Here is a 21,246-nt window from a genome sequence, read left to right on the forward strand (position 1 = left end):
TTTCCTTTGAGCTAGCGGCAAATACAGAAAGCTAATCTGCTACGCAGTGAGAAAAGGTGTGGTAGGTGTGTTTAAATATGTTTATTGTTCTAAGCTGTGCATGTTTCTGATGGATAATATCTTAATGCACACGTTGCACGTTTTAAAGCCGGGACATTCAAGCGCAGATTAAACTGAGAGCTAAATACCGACTTGCGTTAGCAGGTGGAGGTTAGCCACGTGTTTGCTAAAGTTAGCCTCAACTGAGAACGTTTCTAATGTTAAATAAATGTGTTTATATGTTTATACAAATATGTTTACGTCTGAATTTAGGAAATATAACGTTTTCCTTAGGAAATACTAAATGAGTTGGTATTTAAATACAGTCACAGTGTCTGGAAAGCTTAGATCTCTGGGTGATGCTAACACTGTTAGCTCGGCTGTTAAAATGACTTTTAGTTTTACATAAAACTTCTCCAGTAAATCTAAACTATTTTATACTTAAAGTTTAAAATATGACACATATAGTTGATATAGTTAACATAGACATACAGATAACGTAAGAACACAGTTGGTGTGTAGAAAAGCATTGGTCGTGTTTGTTGGTTTTGTTTTTTAAAATGGGAAACAAAGATTATTTACGTTAGTTATTATAAATATGTAAAAGCAGATAAGTTTCCTTTTAAAATTAAATACATTCTTGTTAGAAACCTTTTAGTCAGATTGTTAGTAGATTATCTTATGAGTCATATTAATGATAAAAAATTGCTTCCCAGATTTCAGTGGAAACTGTGGAGCAATAACTAGAATATTAGAAATGTAATCAGTGGTTTCTGCTGCACAGGAACATAATTAAAGATAGACTTTAGGATAATAAAACACAAACAGTTTATATTTGCAGTCTGGAGCAGAAGTGTTTCTCCTTGTCATATATGATGACCCCATTATGGAGATGCGTGTGTCTTTCAATTCACAGTGTACATAAAATGTTTTGTTCTCTTTTTCATAAGAAATTCAGTACAAGAATCATCAACAATGTTCAGAGAATTCCTGACAACATTCATGTATTTATGATTATACATTTATTTAATAAACAGAGCAGCAGCGACATGATAAAACTGTTTTTTAGTGTGAGACGAAAGCGTGAGGAGAAAATGTGCTGCCACTAAAAAGTCCTGATCCAGCCTCATTCATCTGCACATCCAGGAAACCACCAAACAGCTGATTTACTGAATCCAGTTTGAGTCAGAACCACAGTCCAGTTCTGCAGTGAATATCTGGTCTGAGATGCTTTATTCTTCATCCCGGTTTGAACCCTCTTACAGAAGCTCTCTGTCAAGTCTTCAGAAACTGTTTAGACTTCCTGAAAGACTTTCCAAAACTCCTTTTTTTCTTTTATCTTTCTGCCATTTTTCCACATTTTCTGTCCAGATAGTCCCATGCTGCATCAGTAATGTTAAGGTCCGGGTTCTAGGGAGGATCTGTCCTTCCACTCGACCTGTTGCTGCTGGTCTTCAATCCAGTTCATCATGTAGCAGACTTCTCCCAGTTTTCCTTCCTTAAGAATGGCTTCTAACAGCATTGTTCCATTTCTGATGAGACTTCAGCCAAGAGTAGATGAAGTAGCTGAAGGTCTACATGGATCTCACAGGACCTGGTTCAGGTCTTCTCTGGATTCGTTCCTTTTTCTTTAGGACATCAGGTTCAGATCCTGATCATCAGTTTTTGGTCATGACACTCCTTCAGCCCGTTAACGTGTGTGATCACATGGCTGAGCCGGCTGGTGAACACGGAGACAGTCTGCAACGTCAGGCTACAATCCAGATTAAACTTCTAGTTCTTCATGTTTTCATTCCTTCAGTCCAGAAATGACCATTTTTCTGCTTATCGCCGCTTTAAGGACACACTGCCCACCATGCCAGTTTTCAGCTGACAGCTTGTTGTTGCTAAAAGTCAAGCTGTCTCTGTTGTTTTCCAAAAGAAATAGGAACAAATGATGTGTTAGGTATGTACGGACACAGTAAGGAGCCTCAGTAGAGCCCTCTGAGATCCGCTTTAGCTTTACCCAGACTTGGTTTTTACCCCTGATTTGTGTGTTTTACTAAGTGAGCTCTTGTGTTCCTGGAGGAATTTACTTGTTTGGAGTGAAACAAGAATGAAGTCTCCTCTTCGTCTGGCATCTGAGGTCTCATCAGCGATGATTGATAAAGTATTTATGAACTTCTGCAGCTTAAGTGCTCAGTCTGAGTGAGAATGACGGCGGCTCCTCTCGTTTTCTGGCAACTCGTTACCAAAAACAGATGCAGCTTTTTAATGTGGAAGCTCTTAACTTCTCTGAGGAGTTTTCCTGTCGGCTTCAGAGCCACCGTGGACCTTCTGGCTGAGGTTTGAGCCTCAATGGAGTGTTTGGGCTTCAGCTGTTGAGATGCATCTAATTCTCACCCAACTTTTCTCTTTCATTCGACTCCGACACCGCAGTTGGTAGGGAGAGTGCATCACGTCCACAAATTCCACAATAACCCATATTTTACACATGATTCCAGTTTCACCATCTATTTCTGAGTTTCTGCCCTTTTTCCACATCTTGGAAATGATTGGTCCTACTTTCCCTCCGTCTGAAGGATTCATAGGTCAGAGTTAAGCTGCAATGTACCCGACCATTACCTCCAAGTATAGTCAGGTACAAGGACTGGACTTATAATGTCCAAAGACTAGGGCTGGGCGATATATATCTTTTGGATGATAGTAAACGTTCATATGAGGCTCTATCGTTTACGCCACGATCAGCTGCTTTGCTGCAGTATTTTACGTTATGCACGCTGCAATATATAAACAAACATGGAGGAAGACGGTAGCAGACGTGTTTCAGAGCAGGATAATTCACTAAAAGATGATCAGCCAACCCAAACCGATGAGCTTGTTCATAAAAGAGAGAAATTTCTGTCTCATGGATGCGGTTTGGATATAAAAAGACCAACGTGGAACCGACAACAGACTGGCTCACAGTCCAACAACGGACTCAGACACAACCAACTCATTTTATCACCTGTGCAGGAATCAGGATAAAGAATACAGAATAAAAAATAGTCAACCAGTAAAAGCAGCGTCAAGTTTGAATATCTGCCCATACCAAATCTGTTCATGTGAATATTATTGTGACTATGGTTATTATTGCTGTTATAACTGTGTAAGATTTTATTAGGTTGTAACAAATGACCCATCCTTTCTGAAGTTACCTCACCAATATAAATATGACATTACAGATCTAACAATTTCAACAAGTTTTATTCTGATTTGGCACATTTTACCTAAATACAACTATAAATGTGTGGTTTTGGAACAAAGATCTCACTTTTAGTTGAACAAAAATGGCACATTTTAACATTTAAGGCATTTATTTCACATCCAAAGCATGTCATCAAGCACATCTGCTCTGGCTTGACTAGTGTGGTATCGGTACACTTTTATTAATACCAAATACAAGTACACACGCTTGGTATTGAGCCGATACTGATATTGGTATCGGTGCATCCCCGAGTACCGAGATGTTTTGCTCCACAATTTTAAAATTGATATCTTTTGTTTAAAAAAAAAAAAAGTTTTTTTTTTTCATGATGAAATTTTAGACATTTTTATTGTTGTTCTTGATGTTTTTATGTGTCTTCTTGGGTGTTGTAGCAGCAGAATGATGGTCTGGCTGCTGTGTTGTTTCTTCCTCATGGAAGTCAAGAAAAATTGTTTGTTTTTAGGCTACAAAAATGATCAATATCGACAAATCGTGAGAATCGCAATTTAAATCGAATCAGCACCCAAAAAATCTGAATCTAATCGGGACGAAAGCATATCACTACAGCCGTAGTACATCGTTACGGGGATAGAAAATGAGTTCTATCGGGACATGAGACTTCGGTCATGTGACCCAGCTCTACAGAAGACCGTGAGAAAAACGAAGAATTGATCAGGACCAGTTTAGATGAGGGTCAGAGATGAAGTCATGAGGACTGGACCAGGACTTTTACACACTGAGGTGAAATATTTCATAAAACATCCAGACTACTTTTTGAAAAACATCTTTGTATCGAGTCTTTTTCTATAATTAAATCAAATAGAAAGATAAATTTCCTGCCTTAAAGTGTCTTTCTGAACCTTTTAAGGTGACTTTTCCGTATAAAGTTAGACATTATGAAGCTGTAAAGCTTCCTCCTGTCTGAGCAGATGTCAGTAAAGAGTTTGAGACATCTCCCTTGACCGGTTGTCCTAATGTAGTTTCTCCTTCATCCACGCGTTTATCAGCCGTTTTCTGCTTTAAAGAGGCCTGATGTAATCACTCGTCTCTGAAACTGCCTGCAGAGGTCCTCCTCCTCCTCCTCAGCGAGGGGCTCTCCATCGTTGTTTTCCATCAGCTCATTTCTTCCTCCTGGTCTGAGGTGAAGTCTTCTCTGTCTCCGCCTTCTTTAATGTCTTCTCATGTTCCCTCTGCAGTAATCTCAGCTTCACCTGCTCAGGTGGACATTGGCTCCTCCCCCTCACCTGGCTGAGGGGCCTCCTGTTGTCTCACTGGACTCTTTGTTTGAAGCTTTTCTCTGCCTCACTGTGTTTCAGCAGAAATCTTCAGAGGAGAAGAGGATTCCCGTCGCTTTGCTCACGGTTTGAATGAGGCGTTCACTGACTTCCTCCTGCGCTGGTTTTTGCCAAACAAACTTTCATTCTTAGCGTCTCCTCCGAAGGCAGCGCCACCTGCTGGTGTTATGTCTCAGAAGCTGCAGTCGGACGGCGGTCAGAAACAGTTTTCTGTGGGTCGGGGGCTCCTCGCAGCTGCAGAGACCTTGAACTTCAACATGAACGAGCAGCGTTCTGGTCAGCAGATGGGGGGCATGGCCCCGGGTTTGTTGATGGGTGGGGTGCAGGGCCCGGACGGTGGCGCTCAGATGTCCCGGCTTGGCGGTAATCTTGGCAGCACCATGAAGCTGTTTGCCAGTTTGGGGCTGTCGCCCTCCGACCTGGACGCTCTGGCGGAACTCCCTGAAGATGAAATCAGCGTGGAAACGCTGCCGCGGATCCTCATGCAGCTGAAAAAGCGCAAGGCGGAGCGGGGGCCGGCGTCCTCCATGGCCTCTGAGGCTGCTTATCGAGGAGGACGGGACGGCTGGGACGAGGGCCGCATGGGAAGGATGAGCGGCCCGTCTTTGGGCCAGGGCCCGGCCCGGTCCACGCCCTCTTCAGACTTTGGATTCGGCTCCATGCAGGACGTCTCCTCCGGCCGCGGCTTCGGCTCCGGTTACGGCGGCGGCGGGAGAGGAGGCCGAGCTTTTTCTGAGCTCTCCCACCAAACTTCCTACGGTGGGCTCGGCGTGGGCCCGTCGCCGTCCGACCCCGTCTTTATGCAGCGGAGGATGGGCTCCCCCTCAAACGGAAAAATCCAAGACTTCTTGGGAGTCATGCCCCCCATGTTCCCCCATGTCTGCTCTCTTTGTGACTTTGACGTTCATTCCATCATGGTGAGTACGTCCTGCTTCTTCTCGGACTAACAGTAAATGTTTGAGCTCACCTGCAGCCTCCTGTCAGCCAATCAGAGCCGCTTACCATCCTCCCGCTCACAGTGCCGGAGTTCCAGTTCATTGAATTTGATGTAAATGTCTTCTCCAGTCAGACCGGAAGCTCTTCAGCATGTTAGATAGATGTTCCAGGTGTTTCTTCTGGTCTCTGTTCAGCCTGAAAACGCTTAAAGTTACAGCTTCGTATATCCTGAGATTCTTCTGCAGATGTTTGTGAAGTCAGACGAGGCGATTCCAGAAAGAATGATTTCATTTCCCCTCTTTTTTTTTTTTTTTTTTTTAACATTTATCATCTGTTAACAGTGAAAACTTTATTGATACTTGCTCCCAGAAACGTGTCGTGGCAGTGTTTGTGGAGAGCAGAGCCGTTAGCGTCCCAGGAGCATTTCTGACCTTCGTTAGATGAAACTGAACCTTCTGAGTGAACATTTAGAAGCTGTTTGCGTTGGTTTTTAGTCTCTTCGTTTGTTTCTGCAGGAGTGGAACCAGCACACCAACGGACTTCGACATGCTGAAAACAAACGGACGCTGCTGCAAATGTGAGTCACGATCTGGTTCAGCTTGATCTGCAACATGTGGATCAATATTCTGATAACGCAAAAACTGGAGTTCAGGCAGGTCAACGACAATAAAGCAGGAAGATGTTTACTGGTCTGGATCTCTGTTTGGCCAGGTCTGCAGGTTTGTGTCAGGTCTCCAGTCTCAGACCAGGTCCTGGTCTCCAGTGTGGACTGATATGTTACTTCTACTGCCAGATGTTTCTCCTGCAGGAGTTTGGTCTCCATCAGGATCTGGTTTGAAGTCAGAAATCCCAGAGGAATAGATGATGATGATGATGGTTCTCTTTCAATTATACTTTATTTATATAGCTTCAAATCACGGCAATGCCATCTCAAGACGCTTTACAGACAGAGAAGAAAACATAATGAAAGCCAATTCATAACAGTCTATATAAGGAAATCAACAGATTGAGCTGGAGGCTCCCACTCAATTTCCCATCCTGAGCAAGCACACGGCGACAGTGGGAAGGAAAAAACTCCCTTTTAACAGGAAGGAAACCTCCGTCAGAACCCGGCTCAGGACAGGCAGCCATCTGCCTCTGCTGTGTGGGGGGAAGAGGACAGAAAGACCACAGACAACAGGAACTGCTACTCCCGCAAAACTAAGGGATGCTAACCATCCCTAGCTATAGAACTTATCAAAAAGATAAGTCTTCAGCCTAGTCTTAAAGGTGGGGAGGGTGTCTGCTTCCCTAACACTAACTGGGAGCTTATTCCATAAGAGAGGGGCCTGATAACCAAAGGCTCTGCCTCCTGCTCGGCTCTTTGAGACTCTAGGAACCACAAGTAAGCCTGCAGTCTGCGAACGAAGTACTCTGCTTGGTATATAAGGAACTATGAGGTCTTTGATATATAGTGGTGCCTGGTTGTGGAGGGCTTTATATGTAAGGAGAAGGATTTTTAATTCTATTCTAGATTCAACAGGCAGCCAATGAAGAGAGGCTAAAACTGGTGATCGGCTCTGGTCTGTGACATCACGTGAACATGTTACCAGTCAGAATGATCCAGATGTTGATCTGTAATGGATGAATGAAGGTTCTGTTTGGTTTTTAGGTATCCAGACTGGGAACCTGGAATGGCTTCAGGTAGGAGGTGAGACTTACACACACACACACACATTTACATCACATGAAACTAACTTCCATCGACTCTACGGCCCTGAAGAGGAGGGCGTGACGCAGAAGCAGCGCATTCTGTCCCTGGAACGGAACGGAGCCTCGCCTCAGTGACGTAGACGCCGGATTAAATGTGACCTGAACGCCTCGCTCACCTGCAGCGCTGATGCTGGTTTTACCAGAGTTCAGATCTGAAACGTTGCCAGCATGGAAATCTGGAAGTTATTAGGACAAAAACTGGATATGCCGGGGTTGCTTTAATATGAAAGGCATAACAACGAATATTAACATAACGAATCAGAACAAGACCTCCTCAAGTTAATTATATACTACAATATTGAATTTCCCTTTGGGGATTAATAGATTATTTTTCATTTCATTTTCATTAAAAAGCGCTTAAAGTGCTTCTCATTCTGTCTGCTTACATGGGAGTTTTATTTCCTGTTTAATTCCAAATAAAAGTTAATTCCGCTTTAAACTAATGAAAAATGACCACATAAACACTTAATTCCTGATGCTAATTAAACTTAATTCCGATGTAAATCTCTGGTTTATTCACATTTTAATTCCAAACTATTTAATTCCTCTGTCATGTAAACCTTCATTCCACTCTAAGTTAATTCTGGTCGTTCTCAGCATGCTCGTTACCTTGTCCTGTCCCGATGTTGTTTTGCCTCCCGTGTTCGGTGGTCTATCTTTCCTCTCCTTCTCAGTTGCTGCAGAAAGTGAAGTAGTATGCTCGTGTTGAGCTGCTACTTCACATTTATAATAAAAATAGCGGCGAAACTGGTTCTTATGTAGTTTTTACACGTTACGACTGAAAAGACGAGAAGCAGGGAGCCAACTTTGTTTAGCTCCCTGCTTCTTGTCCAATCAGAACCCTTCCCCACCCGCCGCTCTAAAGAGGAATTAAGTAAAGACGTGTTTCATGTAAACCTTCATTCAGAATTATTTTCATCTGAACTCGTAGGAGAACACGTTAATTCCGAATTTAAAAAAAAAACATGTAACCGTTGCCATTGAATCCATTCTGCATTCACTCCTCATTCTTGGTGAGGTTGAGCAACATGTGTAGGCGCAGCTGCTCTGATGGAAACATGGCAGATGATCCGTGCCAGCGGCCTCTCCGACCACCGCCCAACATCCATCATACACCATCATAACTGCAGGAAAGAAAGGCGGAGAGTCCAGATTGACTGTGGAGCAGATCTGAAAGTGGATCATCTGATAACGACGTTTTTTCCTATTTAAATGAGATGTTTGTGCAATTTCAGACCCGATATGTTAAAGTAAAAAACATCAGTTACGGCTGCCACACCAGTCCACAGTGTCGCCGCCTCCTGCACTGATTATCGTAACTAATTCGTTTATGTATAGTTTTAATCAAAAATCCGCCTATAAGCATCAAGTTTATGCTTCATAAGCAGAACCCCGTCCATCCACCGCATCATCTCATATTATTATAAAATTAGTTTAGGTAGAAAAGTTAATGATCAGATCGTAGAGGTGAAGTTGTGCTGAAAGTTTTGTCTTCATGTGGGACATAAAGACACGATCGAAAGGTTTTTAATGGTGGAAACAGTTTACCACTGAGGGATTAATAACACTGATGTAAAAGTTTGACCCTTTCAGCTGTTTCGTCCTCATTTTACTTTCAGCTTAAACGTTTCACGGTTATCTGACCTTTAATTGTTGTTTTTGCAGCATGGGACGCCGGGATACTCCCAACCTGTCTGCAGGACTGCTGGGACCGGGCCCCATGGCTTCAGGACCGGCCGGAGGGATGTCCTCCAGCTGGGGTGAGACACTCATCAGGACATGAAGCTGATGGTCTGCTGACTCGGAAGTCAGTAACAAGATCAGAATTAGTTAGTTGTACAGTCATTTCTTCCTCTGAACATAAACACAGATCAGACACGACAGTCGTCATGTAAAGACACATGTTTCTCTGTAAGAACGACGCTCCAGGAAGCAAGACATCAGAGGTTAGAATGATCTGTCTGCGCAGGTTCCTCTGAGACCTTCTGCAGGAACTCTGTCAGGTTGACGTCTCTGGACTTCAGAAGCCAAGACCTTCATTTGTCAACTGTGCTGCTTACATGCAGGGCCGTGCGTATTTAGGGCGCGAGGAGATTTTCCCCAAAAATGTTGAATTTAGCATCTTGGATCCTGTAAAACAGAAGTTTTGTTCCCTTCTGGTTTAGGACTACAGCTGACTATTATTTTAATAGTCGACTAATATGTATTTTTTTTTTTGATTAGTCAGGATTATTTCTGTCCCGCCCACCATCTGTGCTTCCAGTTGACGCAGCTCTTTTTACAGGCTCCAGTATGTTTTACTCCACTCTCTTCATCTGCATCATATGAATGTCCCCCTGATTCCCAGTCAGTCCCAACATGATGTCCTTTAGTCAGTTAAAAGAACGACTCCTGAACCAGTTGAATATTAAATTTAAGCTTAAACAGCTTACTAATTTATTGTGAAACATTCAAACTTAGCTACAGTGTCATATCCAAGCTGTACAGAATTTATCTCATATTGAAAACAAAATAAAAAAGAAATATTTCAACATCTTAATTTTCGTAGAATTGCATTGAAATGATTGTTTACATCTTGAAAAAGCCTGTTTTGTAGGTAAACAAGGGCCAGAATCCTTTAAAATATTCCTGAATCCAAACGGTGATCCGGATCACCACCAAAATTAAATCACTTCTTCCTTTTCACATTTCCAACAACTCCTGAAAAGTCATTAAAATCTCTCCATAACTTTCTGAGTTATCTTGAACACAAACAGATAAACGGCAGTAAAAACAGAAGCTCTTTGGCAGAGGTAACAACAACACATCGCTACTCGCTAATGCTAACTTTGCCATCAGGAATGCTGGAAACCATGACTCCGGGGAGCTTTCCTTCCAGATGCTCATGCATGACTGTCGTACTGCCATGGTCGTACTGCCATTTGGTATCCCCAAACTTTTGAAATAGGTTGCTCCGCCGTCAGTTTCTTCTTTGTTGTTTAAACAAAGACAAAATAACAATACTGCCCCCATCACTTCCTGTGGTGCTTTGTGTCATTTGCTAGAGTTCTTATACTGTCTGAAAAGCCGTGGTTGGTAAATGGCGTTAAGTTTCCTGGAGCAGCGTTTTATTAGCAAAGCCGCTACGGCCATTTATAACGCAACGCGTCGACAATGAAATTTCGCTTCGATGAATTTTCATAGTCGATTTTGACTTTGTCGACAAATCGTTGCAGCCTTACTTCTGGCCTCTCGTTGACACAGTTGATTAGATTTTCGTGGATTAAACCTCAGAGATTTGACAACGGCCTCCAGAGTGAAACCTTCTTGCAGCACTCGGCGAGTCTTGTCCGTGTAAACGGGAGTCAGAATCTTTGGCTGAAGGTGGCGTCTTTCACATTATCTTGCACCCAGACCGTTTAAGCACAACAACAAGGCGTTCCTCCATGTCATGTCTGTTCAGCTTTGGTCTCGTGAAGACAAACCTGGTAGAACATTAATGCCGTCAGTGAAGACGGCGAGGTTTCGTGCTCCAGGTATCTAGCGGTTAGCATGCAACGCTTTGGGAATGTCTCTATGATCTCGTCCAGCCTCTGGGATTTTGGTCCATTTATTACAGTCAACCTAGTCCAGCTCCTTCAGGTTCTGGTTTTGGATTTCCAACACATTTTCTTCCTCAGGATGACGAAGGGGTTAACTTTCCAGTAAGACAGTTCCTACTGGAGGGTGAACTAGAGCTGGGCGATTAATCGGATTTTTATCTCAACTACGATCTGGGTTTTCAACGATCATAAAAATAAAAGGGTGTGATTATTTTCCTCTCTGCAGTTTCCTCTCCTGCTGTCTTCAGCTGCTAATCGAGCGTCTCTGGCGTTGCAGCGCTGTGCTGTAAACTCCTCCCACAGCCGCTTTGCTTTCATTCAGACACTGTTGCCAACTTGGAGACTCTCTCTCTAAATCTGGTGACTTTTTTTGTGAAAAGCGACAAATCTAGCAACCTTTACTGGAGTTATTGGAGACTTTTCTGGTGTTTTGGCGACTGACTTGAAGGCACATATTGTTCTGCAGTTACTGTAAGGAAGGAGCAGCGGGAGCCTCTCCCGTCCTAAAGCACTCCCAGGCGGCCAGTCTCAGTCGGCTCCGGCTGCAGGTCAATGTAGAATAACTGCAGTAGGTTGTGGAAGTTCACCTAAACATAGTTTATACCATTGTCAGTGACAACTGGCTGCATTATTTTCCTATACATAGTTCGGCCAGTTAAACACTGGAATATGCCTCCGTTACGGGGCGTTACCATAGCAACGCTTTAATCAGCTGGTTCAGATCAGCCGTCTTTTAACAGGTGAATGAGAGAAACATGTTGTAGCCTGACATAAAACGTACATCGAGGCCGACAGCAAATGTTGTAGAAAAGAAATACAAATTAAATATTTACTGTGTGGGACCATGGTAAAAGCGAATTAAACTACTCGTAACCGTGTGTTAGACGTTATAATGCCTGTCGCGGAGTTGAGAACACCAGTGTTGTTTAATTCTTACATATATTTATCTATTCAGTTTACATCAGTGTTTGCACTTTGTCAAGACAAAGCTTCATGTTATTTGTTTTCTGAAATATGTGGAATCATAGACATTTTTTTAAAAGTCACGGTTTAATGTTTAAAAAAAATCATGTTGTTAAAGATAAAAGGATAATCGTGTTAAATAATCGAGATCTCAATTTCAGTCAAAATAATCGTGATTATAATTTTTGCAATAATCAAGCAGTCAAAGAGTGAACCTCGGTCCCAGTCTCACATCTTCAGAAGACTCAAACTTTCCTCCAGAATCTTCTTACTTTACTTCCTTCCACCATTTGCCCAGTTTTGACCAGTTTCCCTGCTGATGAACACCATCCCACATCATGATGCTGCCACCTCTGTGCTTCACTGTGTGGATGAGACGAGTTGTTCTGTGATGTCCACAAATATACATTCTTAGTTTCTTCCAGATGTTTGGGGAGTTTTATTTTCAACTTTTCTGTCAGTAATGTGTGAAGTCCAGCTCTGTAGCGTGTCTATCTTCTCATGGTCCTCTGGACGGATCCATCAGTCTCTGATGTGGAGCTTTCAGCTCCTGCAGGACTCCCCTGGTTTGTCCTGTCTGTGACGGTCCTCTTAGCAGGTTTTTTTTATTGTAGTGATGATGTAAAACCAGCGCCGGACTCGTGTGGTCCCTACTTTCATTAGGAACGTCTCTGTCACCATAGCAACCTTTCTTAAAGGTTCCATGTTTGATGCTTTTTTTCCCCACAATTTAAAATATATCTAGTTATGGTGTTTTTTTGTACAAAATATCCCCAAAATTTCAGGTTTTTACAAAGAATTAGCAAAATTTTTCCCCTTTTTTTAATCCAGTGCTGAACTGTTTCATTCAGCTCTGCTGAAGCAGCTTCTGTTGACACAAATACCTCAGTAGAACTCCGGTTCTGCAGTCGGGTGTCCGTGAAGCTGTCCTCAGGTCCAGCTATTTGGTCCCGTCTGATCCGAACTTTGTGTTTGTGTGTCAGGAGGAGGTGGCGGTCCTGGTCTCCCTGGAAACCAGCTAAATACGGTCAGTCTGAACGTCACTTTGCTGCTGCTTCTGAGGGTTCTGACTGTTCTTTGGGTTCTGACGGTTCTGTGATGTAAACGTGTCTTTAGATTAGAAGCAGAGTGGTGGTGGTGAAGTACGACAGGAAACCTTTGAGCAACAAGACCCTGTTTGCCTTCACCGAGCCGTTCGGACGCCTGGCGGAGCACCTGGTTCTCAACAACAAGGTACAGAAACTGGTTTCGTCTCCTCCTGACCCAGTCGCCGGAGAGGAAAACCACCGTTGTCACAATAAGACTTCAGTTTCATCCCATGTTTGGTGTCTGTGTCCGTCAGGCCTTCCTGGAGATGAGCTCGCATGAAGAAGCTCTGGACATGGTGAACTACTACAAGCAGCGTCCGGCGTCTCTGTACGGCAAGCCGCTCAACTTCTACCTGTCCCAGAGGCTGATGGTCATCGAGGTACCGCCGTCCTTCGCTGAGTCTCGAACCAAACCCGTTGTTCTCAGAACCTGACTCTGTTTTCTCTGTTTGACCCTCAGAAAGACAACCGGTCGTCGGACTGGTCCATGGACAGACCTGATCGGGACATGAAAAGTCACGGCAGCAAAGTGGTTTTCTTTTCACACCTCCCCAAAGAGGAGGAGAAGAAGAAGGAGCTGCTGACCATCGCGGGACGCTTCGGCACTGTGGAGAAACATCTGTTCCTAACTGACCGGGTAAGTCGGACCAGAACCGCCTGATTCTGGTTTCACCTGCTTCAGACAGATTAAAGAGAGAACAGATCTATGTGACGTACAGAGAAACTTCAGTACTTCATCCTTTCAGCTTCATCAGACTCTTCGTCTTTAACCGTAGACCAGGACGGCCTGGGTCCGGTCCTCGACATCGACCTGTACAACTTTTAGACGTACGTCTTCTCCATCACACCCGAATCAATCGGTGTTATCTCAGCAGGAGAAGCTGGGTTTGGGCAGACTCTCGCCAAACATCACTTAGATATGCAAGAGTAGGATTACAGGAAGGTTTAACTTATCGATACTGGATTAATTCAATTCAAATTGTTCCAATACCATTTTTTTCTGTCCTAAACACATTACGATATCTGGGGTTTGCATATCTGGTGATAACAAGTACAGATCCAATAGCAGATACTTTATCAAAAAGTTCTTTTAAAATTATAATTGATAATGTCTTGTGACTGTGTGTGGTGGGGCAGGAAAAATTTATTGTTTCCATGGTATCGGATTGGCAGATCGACTAGTATTTCCAATGGTAGTTTCGATATTAATCCAACTCTAATTTGAATTGATTAAAATTGTATTTTTTTCTTGTGTAACTCTTGTGTAAACGTGTTAAAGTGTGTAAATACACGTTAATGTGTGTTAGTTTGCGTAAATGTGCATAAAAGTGTGTAAATATGCCTGAATATGTTATTGCACGTGAATGTGCGTAAATATGTGTTAATGCATGTGTTAATGCACATAAATGTGTTAATGTGTGTTAGTTTGCGTAAATGTGTGTAAATGTGCATAAGTGTGTATAAACGCGTAAATAAGTTAATATGCATAAATGTGTGTAAATATCTTAATGCACATTAATGTGCGTAAATGTGTGTTAATGCATGTAAGTTTGTGTAAATGCATGTAAAAGTGTGTAAAAACACGTTAATGTGTGTTAGTTTGCGTAAATGTGCATAAAAGTGTGTAAATACGCCTGAATATGTTAATGCGCGTAAATGTGTGTTAATGCACATAAATGTGTGTTAATGTGTGTTAGTTTGCATAGATGTGTGTAAATGTGCATAAAAGTGTGTAAACATGCGTAAATATGTTAATGCACGTTAATGTGCATAAATGTGTGTTAATGGATGTAAGTTAGTGTAAATACATGTAAATGTGTGTAAATGTGCATAAATGTGTGTGTTCAGGCCTTCATCCAGATGGGAACCACGGAGGACGCAGAGATGCTGGTGAAGTATTACACCGTCAACCCCCTCACCATGAAGGGACGCCTGATCCGCCTCAACATCTGCACCAAATACAAAACCCTCACGTGAGTCGGGACGCAATGTTCACCTGGTTACCATGACAACGGCATCCAAAAGGATGACGTCGGACAGGCTCCTTACTCCTGGCGTTTTCTCAGTGTGAACCGCAGATACAACGAATCTGGAGGCGATGATCAAAGCAGGAGAAGCAACCGGACAAACGCGTCCTTTTCCAGCTCCAGAACCTCCTCGTCCAAGTCTTCATCCAAGACCAGGGAGGAGAAGGAGGAGGAGGAGGACAAAGTGAAGCCTGCAGAGGAGGAAAGGGAGGAGGAGGAGGTGTCTGAAGTGATGCAGGGAGAAGAGGAAGAAGGAGATGGGGAAGGAGCTGATCAACACACAGAGGAGGAAGAGGAGCCAAAGGGGGCGGAGTCTGTGAAGGAGACATCAGGGGAAGAGGTGCAGGGAGAGGAAAAAGAGGAGGTGAGGAAGCTGGCCAACACAGAGGAGAAACAGCTGACACTAACAAGCCACATCCTGACAGGTTCCTGCGGCTGATGATGTCACTGATGATGTCACTCAGGAGACACCTGGAGATCCGGAGAGGGCGGAAGACGTTGCCACGCAGGAGGCGGCGCCTGAGGTCCGAACTGAAGCCCCCACCGACCAGCAGGAGAACAAAGAGGAGGAGGTGAACCTGGAACCAGCAGAAAGTTCTGAGGCTGCAGAAGGAGACCTGCCCACAGAAATGGTGAGACCTGCTTCATAACGTGGATCAGAGCCGAACCAGAGGGTGGTTCTGTTGCAGCTAACCTCTAGGTGGGTTTACTTTGCCGTTTGACCCGGTTCTGACCATCAACGGTCCCTCTGAACGCGGCCGTGGACTTATCAGGCCAGTTAAAACCAGTAAGCATCATGACATCATTATGTATTACGAGTCTTAATCAGGTGTCCGTAACACCAACCTGTTACCCTCCTTGACGCTACGCAGCGGTGGGACTCGGCCGCAACCGGACGCTTGTAGCAGAGGCTGGACGTTAAGAAAGTCTCTGACAACATCAGGTTCAAACATGGCGCCCACTCTTAAAGGGCCACACCGTTCTTTAAAAGTTAGTTCTCCGTCGCCGTGGGGTGGAACGCAACGCTCCACAATAAAAGACCGCTGACGGTGCACCATTGTGATTTATTCAACAGTTGTGCATATTCCTGGTCATAATAGACGACACATTCTGGTTTTCATTCTGAATCACCATGGTTACGGTTCTGGTCCGGTTCTGATTTGTCATGTTGGACTTTTTCTCATCCATGTCACAGCAGATTAAAACTTCTTCCTGTCAGCTGATTCTGTTGTGTCTCACTGTGTCCAAGCCCCGCCCCTTTTCTGGTTGGCTGTGGGAGTTTGGAGCTGAACCAATTTGACCATTAAAAGAGCTTTTTGACCAGTGCTGGTGCGAAAACCAGTGCTTAGGTGGTAGGGATGGGCGATATAGTCTAAAAAATGTATTCTGATCATTCCTGGCGGTTGTCACGGTAACGATAAAAATGATGATAAACACCAATTTAGCCTAATTTTTAACAATAAAACACAAAAATAACACTAAAGGCTTCTAACAACTTAATTTCTGAGGTTAAATTCCTCCTTAAAAAGATTTGGGGCTGGATGTAAAAAAGTATTGAGCCTAAAAACTGTATTATATGATTATTTTATCTGCAGCCTCTAAAGTAAAATAGTGTGTTATGAGCTGTAATCACTTTTTGCAGGCAGAACCAGTATTTCTGAGATCAAATTCCACCTTAAGAGGAGATTATCTCAAATGAAATCAGGCCATTTGTAACGATACACCCTAAACTATATTTTATCGCACATACCAGGGCTGTGGCGAAATGCTTGTCCCGATTTGATTCCGATTTTTCGGCTGGCGATTTGATTTAAATAGCGATTCTCACAATTCTTTGATATTCCTGATTTTTTTTGTAGATTAAAAACAGAAAAGAAATGCACCAAACTTTTTTTTTTCTCATCATTTTTTTTAAAATTTCAGTTAGGAAAAAACATCACAATAAGCCAGAACATCATCCTGCTGCTATAACACCCAAGAAGACGAGTAAAAAGATCAATAAAAACAATAAAAATTACAAAAAATTCATAATGGATTTTTTTATCTATTTGAAAAAAAATTTATATTTTGACAAAAAAAATTTATTTTAAAATTGTAAAGTAAAAATATCCCGATATTCAACGTTTGATGTGATTTTCCCGCCCCCAACGCATACCCATGAGGTGGTTCAGCTCCGGTGCGAGCAAAGAACCGGTTCAGGAATCCAGGATCTGGAAATGTTGGTTTTTACGCCGTTTGTTGCTCCTTTTTCTGGTCCCAGAAATCTTCTGTAGAATCTGTTGAACTAATTTGTTGACCAGTGGTGGAAGCCATGTTTGTAGCCGCAGCATTGTAGCTGCTCCAACAGACTTTGTCGAAGTTACCTCGGATCTCTTTGGACGACCTCAGAGCCAGGAAACGCCGAGTCTCCTCCTCGGACCAGTTCTATGTGTTCTTGTAGTCCGTTTTGTCAGCTGATGTGAAGATGTCGGTCCAACTGTCGGCCCAACTGTCGGCCAGGTAACCCCGCCCCCAGCCGCCGACGCTCACAGCGGGACGCAGTTCGCCACTCCGGCCCAGCGAAGAGTTGATGCCTGGATAAAACCGGTTTGAGGACCAGGAGCCAGTGTTCAGACAGTCTAAAGATCCAGTTCCAAGTCTGGTTCTGAACCAGTTCTGGAACCAGTACCAGTCCTGTAAGACGTGATCCGGGTTTCATGTTGTCTCTGCTCCGTTTCAGGATCAGGACTTCATAGAGAACATGGAGGACTTCGTCACGCTGGACGAGCTGGAGGAAGACGAGGGCGACTCCGACACAGAGTCCGGCGCCATCGGTACAGGGTCGCTGCTGATGTCATCATGTCACGCTGACATCGTTGCTACTTTTCTAATTGAACTAATTTCTTCTGGTTTTTCCTTTTTCTGTAGACAAGACGAAGAAAGGAGTACGTATCCATGGCAACGCAGTCCTGTTTGTTTACATACAGGATTCCTGCTGGTCCCCGCTTTCCAGACCAGCTGATGAACTCTGCTCCTCATTCATCCTCCTCCTCCTCCATCATCCTCCTCATTCATCCTCCTCCTCTTCCATCATCCTTCCTTCTCCTCCTCCATCCTTCCTCCTCCGTCATCCTCCTGCTCCTCCTTCATCTTCCTCTTCTATCTTTCTCCATCCTCCTTCCTCCTCCTCCTCTCTGATCTCCGTGTTTCTTCCCTCCCAGGGAATGAGGGTCGTCAACATCGTCGGCTTCAGGCGAGGCTACAACTTCCTCAACGAGCTGCTGGGACTCGCCAAACCGTTTGGAAAAGTGGTGAAACACCTGGTTCTGGACCTGCGACCCGAGGTAGCCGACCAACTATTTGTGAAGTTTGAGCTCTTCGTCGCAGCAGACTGACCCTGTCGGACTCCTCTTCCTCCTCAGGCCTACATTCAGTTTGATACGGAGGAGGAGGCGCGGGCTATGGCCCGCTTCTACAACAGCAACGTGACGGCGTCGGTGTGCGGCCGGCCCGTCAGAGTCAGCCACTCCATGACCTATCCCACCATCCAGGTGAGCCTTTGGGTCCCGCTGGTCTGGTTCTATGTCTGCTTGTCTTGTGTTAATGTGTGTGTGTGTGTGTGTGTGTGTTCAGTGTGGATCCAGCAAGGTGGTGTACGTCGGTCAGATCCCCAACTGTAAATACGCAGACGAGGACATCCTGAAGCTTGCAGAGCCGTACGGAAAAGTCCGGAAGTATTTCCTGAACCGGCTCAGAAGGGAGGTATGCAACCAGAACCAAGCCTTGCAGGTCCAGATGCCGGTTCTAGATAAAAACTGCTGGTGTGTCCGTAGTGTTTCATCGAGATGTACCAAGCGGAAGACGCGGAGAACATGGCGGAAGCTTACAAAGTGAAGCTGCCGCGATTCAACGGGAAACGCCTGACCATCTACGTCAGCAGGAAGTACCGGCAGCTGAAACACGGGTGAGGTTCTGCCGTGGAAACGGGTTTTAGGAGCTGCTCCTGCAGGGTGGCAGGTTTTTCTGGATCTGAGGAGCTGAAGTTTGGTTTCCTTTAGCAGCTTTATAGATAAAACTCCATTTATCACTTCCTCTGATCCAAACCACATCCCGGGTCTTGGGTTTGGTTCTGGAACTGGGTCAGTGTTGGGCTTCGTTCTGCTTGAATCCGACTATTCTACAGATACGTGACCCGTTCTGATCTTTTTATTGCAGTCGGAGCCATAACTCCGATGCATATCGGGGGTCTCATGGACAAACGTGTGCGTGGATTTCATACCGACACGTACGATCCAACTTAGAGAAGTACTTGCACCCAAAACTGTTTCCATGTATGAGCCTGTTGGTACGCTCGATCCTGCGCTCTCTGATGAAGCCCAACGGACCAGGGCAGCTTCAGAACCATCTGGTTTCCTCCCTGATGATTGCAGATAATTCCACAGCACATTTTTTCCTTTTAGTCTAAATAACAAGAAAAACACCAGAAATGTAAAACAAGTGGAATATTTTACATCATAAGGAACTCGTTGAGGCGGTAAATGGTTAAAATAGCCTGCACATGCTTTTAGCATGTTGAACATAGACCGTATATGAGACGGTTGGAGCCTCCGGAGGTTAAAAGTGAAGCCTTTGCGGAAGTGCATAAAACTGCAGTTCCCACTTCATCCACTAGGGACTGCAAAACAGCGAATCCCCATAGACTCCCATGTTAAAAAGACCAACTTCACAGCAGAATTAATCATGTTTACAGTCTGGTTCAAAAATCCATTTTAGGTCTAATAGGTCAGGTTTACCTTCATGACAACTGTCATGTCATGGACGTAGCCTCCGTGACATCACCCGTAGGTTTTTGAAGAGCTGAGTTGAAGCTCGGTGGGCGGTTCCTACCATCGCCATCTTGGCAGGGGCATGCGTGTCGTCTCGACACAAATATGGGCAAAGAGGTGGAGCTGAGAGGGGGGCTGTGAGCGTCATGGTGGATGATTGACATCGAGCGAACTCCAAGCTGCCTGTAGCTAAAAGCTAACCAGGAGATAACAGGAGCTAACCAGATAATGGAGGTAAGCGGGCTAAAGCTAAGTCACATTGTTAACCGGCTAAAAACCGCGGTTGTTCTGTGTTCTTACTTGGTACCTGTCAGTCAAAAGGACACGCCCCTAAATATGCCAAAGTTCGAGATTAAATTACTTTTAAACTTTTAAAATCACTCCCCCCCACAGTCGTCATGAAGGTAAACCTGACCTATTAAACCTAAAATGGATTTTTGTACCAGGCTATAAACATGTTTATTTCTGCTGTGAAGTTGGTCTTTTTAACATGGGAGTCTATGGGGATTTGCTGTGTGTTGCAGCCTCTAGTGGATGAAGGGGGAACTGCAGTTTTATGCACTTCCGCAAAGGCTTCACATTTAACCGCTGGAGGTTGCTGTTTGTGTGAAACACAGCTAGAAGTATGAGAATGGCGACGTATGAAAACATTTGAAAGTTACGTCCCCATTTACGTACATAAAGGATAAATGAACCTTCGGCTCTGGTGGCCTCGTTTCTGCTGATGTTGTCACTGCCGCAAAAACCAAACGCTCCATTTTTTTTCAGCTCAAAGTTTATTATTAATGAAATACAAAAACATTTCATCAGTCAACAAAATAAAAGTGAAATAAAACGTGAAGATTAAATGTCAGTTCAGACTGAAGAAATGTGTCATTTCCAGTCTGATGGGCTCTACACAGGAAACTGAAAGTTCAGAGTTTTATCTGGTCTTTGAACATGTCGGGGAGCTGCTGGACTGCAGGGCTCTGAGAGGAGAAGGAAGGAGGTCTGTTAGGGTTTGATTCCCTTAACCGTATTCCGTCTGATGTGTCTCCGTTCAGCCATCGCTGCCCGACTGCGCCAAAGAGGGCGAACAGCTCGCCGGCGAAACAAGTCGAAGACCCTCCAGCCAAGAGGTCGAAGGAGGAGGAAGACGAGGAGGTGAAGGTGAAGGAAGCGGAGGAGGAGGGGGAGAAGAAAAATGTGGAAAGCTGCGACATCAGCAGTGAAAACGTGATGGAGGAGGAAGACAACTCTGAGGAACGACTTCCAGAAGGTTCTGATGAGACTCCGAACGTCGACGAAGACGTGAGTTTCACTTCTTGTTCATCAATAATAAATACAGAGATCAGAAAACCTTGACCTTCATCCAAACCATGACATCACACACAGGAGGAGAAGCAAAAGGAGGAGCAGCAACAGGAGGAGGAGATGGACACATCAACCAATCAGAATGAGGCCCCGCCTCCTGCTGACAGACCCGGTGTGGCGTCTCTGCCGCTGCCGCCGTTTGACCCCGACACCCCGATCGGTGAGGGAACCCTCTCCTCCA

General features: G+C 44.3%; 1 protein-coding gene across 1 annotated transcript in view; it reads left to right on the forward strand.

The window, feature by feature from the left end:
- The window catches only part of matr3l1.2 (matrin 3-like 1.2), a 22,115-nt gene continuing 869 nt past the window's right edge, over positions 1 to 21,246 (forward strand). Inside the window, exons 1-20 of the mRNA XM_079250041.1 lie at positions 1 to 61; positions 4,585 to 5,477; positions 6,012 to 6,073; positions 7,148 to 7,186; positions 8,914 to 9,008; positions 12,776 to 12,819; positions 12,909 to 13,025; positions 13,135 to 13,260; positions 13,341 to 13,517; positions 14,729 to 14,853; positions 14,947 to 15,271; positions 15,333 to 15,539; positions 17,627 to 17,720; positions 17,815 to 17,831; positions 18,108 to 18,230; positions 18,309 to 18,437; positions 18,520 to 18,648; positions 18,720 to 18,850; positions 20,756 to 21,002; positions 21,087 to 21,225. Of these exons, the coding sequence (XP_079106167.1) occupies positions 4,728 to 5,477; positions 6,012 to 6,073; positions 7,148 to 7,186; positions 8,914 to 9,008; positions 12,776 to 12,819; positions 12,909 to 13,025; positions 13,135 to 13,260; positions 13,341 to 13,517; positions 14,729 to 14,853; positions 14,947 to 15,271; positions 15,333 to 15,539; positions 17,627 to 17,720; positions 17,815 to 17,831; positions 18,108 to 18,230; positions 18,309 to 18,437; positions 18,520 to 18,648; positions 18,720 to 18,850; positions 20,756 to 21,002; positions 21,087 to 21,225 (3,076 nt within the window). The 5' untranslated portion in view covers positions 1 to 61; positions 4,585 to 4,727. The remainder of the gene's footprint in view (positions 62 to 4,584; positions 5,478 to 6,011; positions 6,074 to 7,147; positions 7,187 to 8,913; positions 9,009 to 12,775; positions 12,820 to 12,908; positions 13,026 to 13,134; positions 13,261 to 13,340; positions 13,518 to 14,728; positions 14,854 to 14,946; positions 15,272 to 15,332; positions 15,540 to 17,626; positions 17,721 to 17,814; positions 17,832 to 18,107; positions 18,231 to 18,308; positions 18,438 to 18,519; positions 18,649 to 18,719; positions 18,851 to 20,755; positions 21,003 to 21,086; positions 21,226 to 21,246) is intronic.

The sequence above is a fragment of the Telmatherina bonti genome (genome assembly GCF_933228915.1).
Source record: "Telmatherina bonti genome assembly, chromosome: 12".
NCBI lineage: Eukaryota > Metazoa > Chordata > Actinopteri > Atheriniformes > Telmatherinidae > Telmatherina > Telmatherina bonti.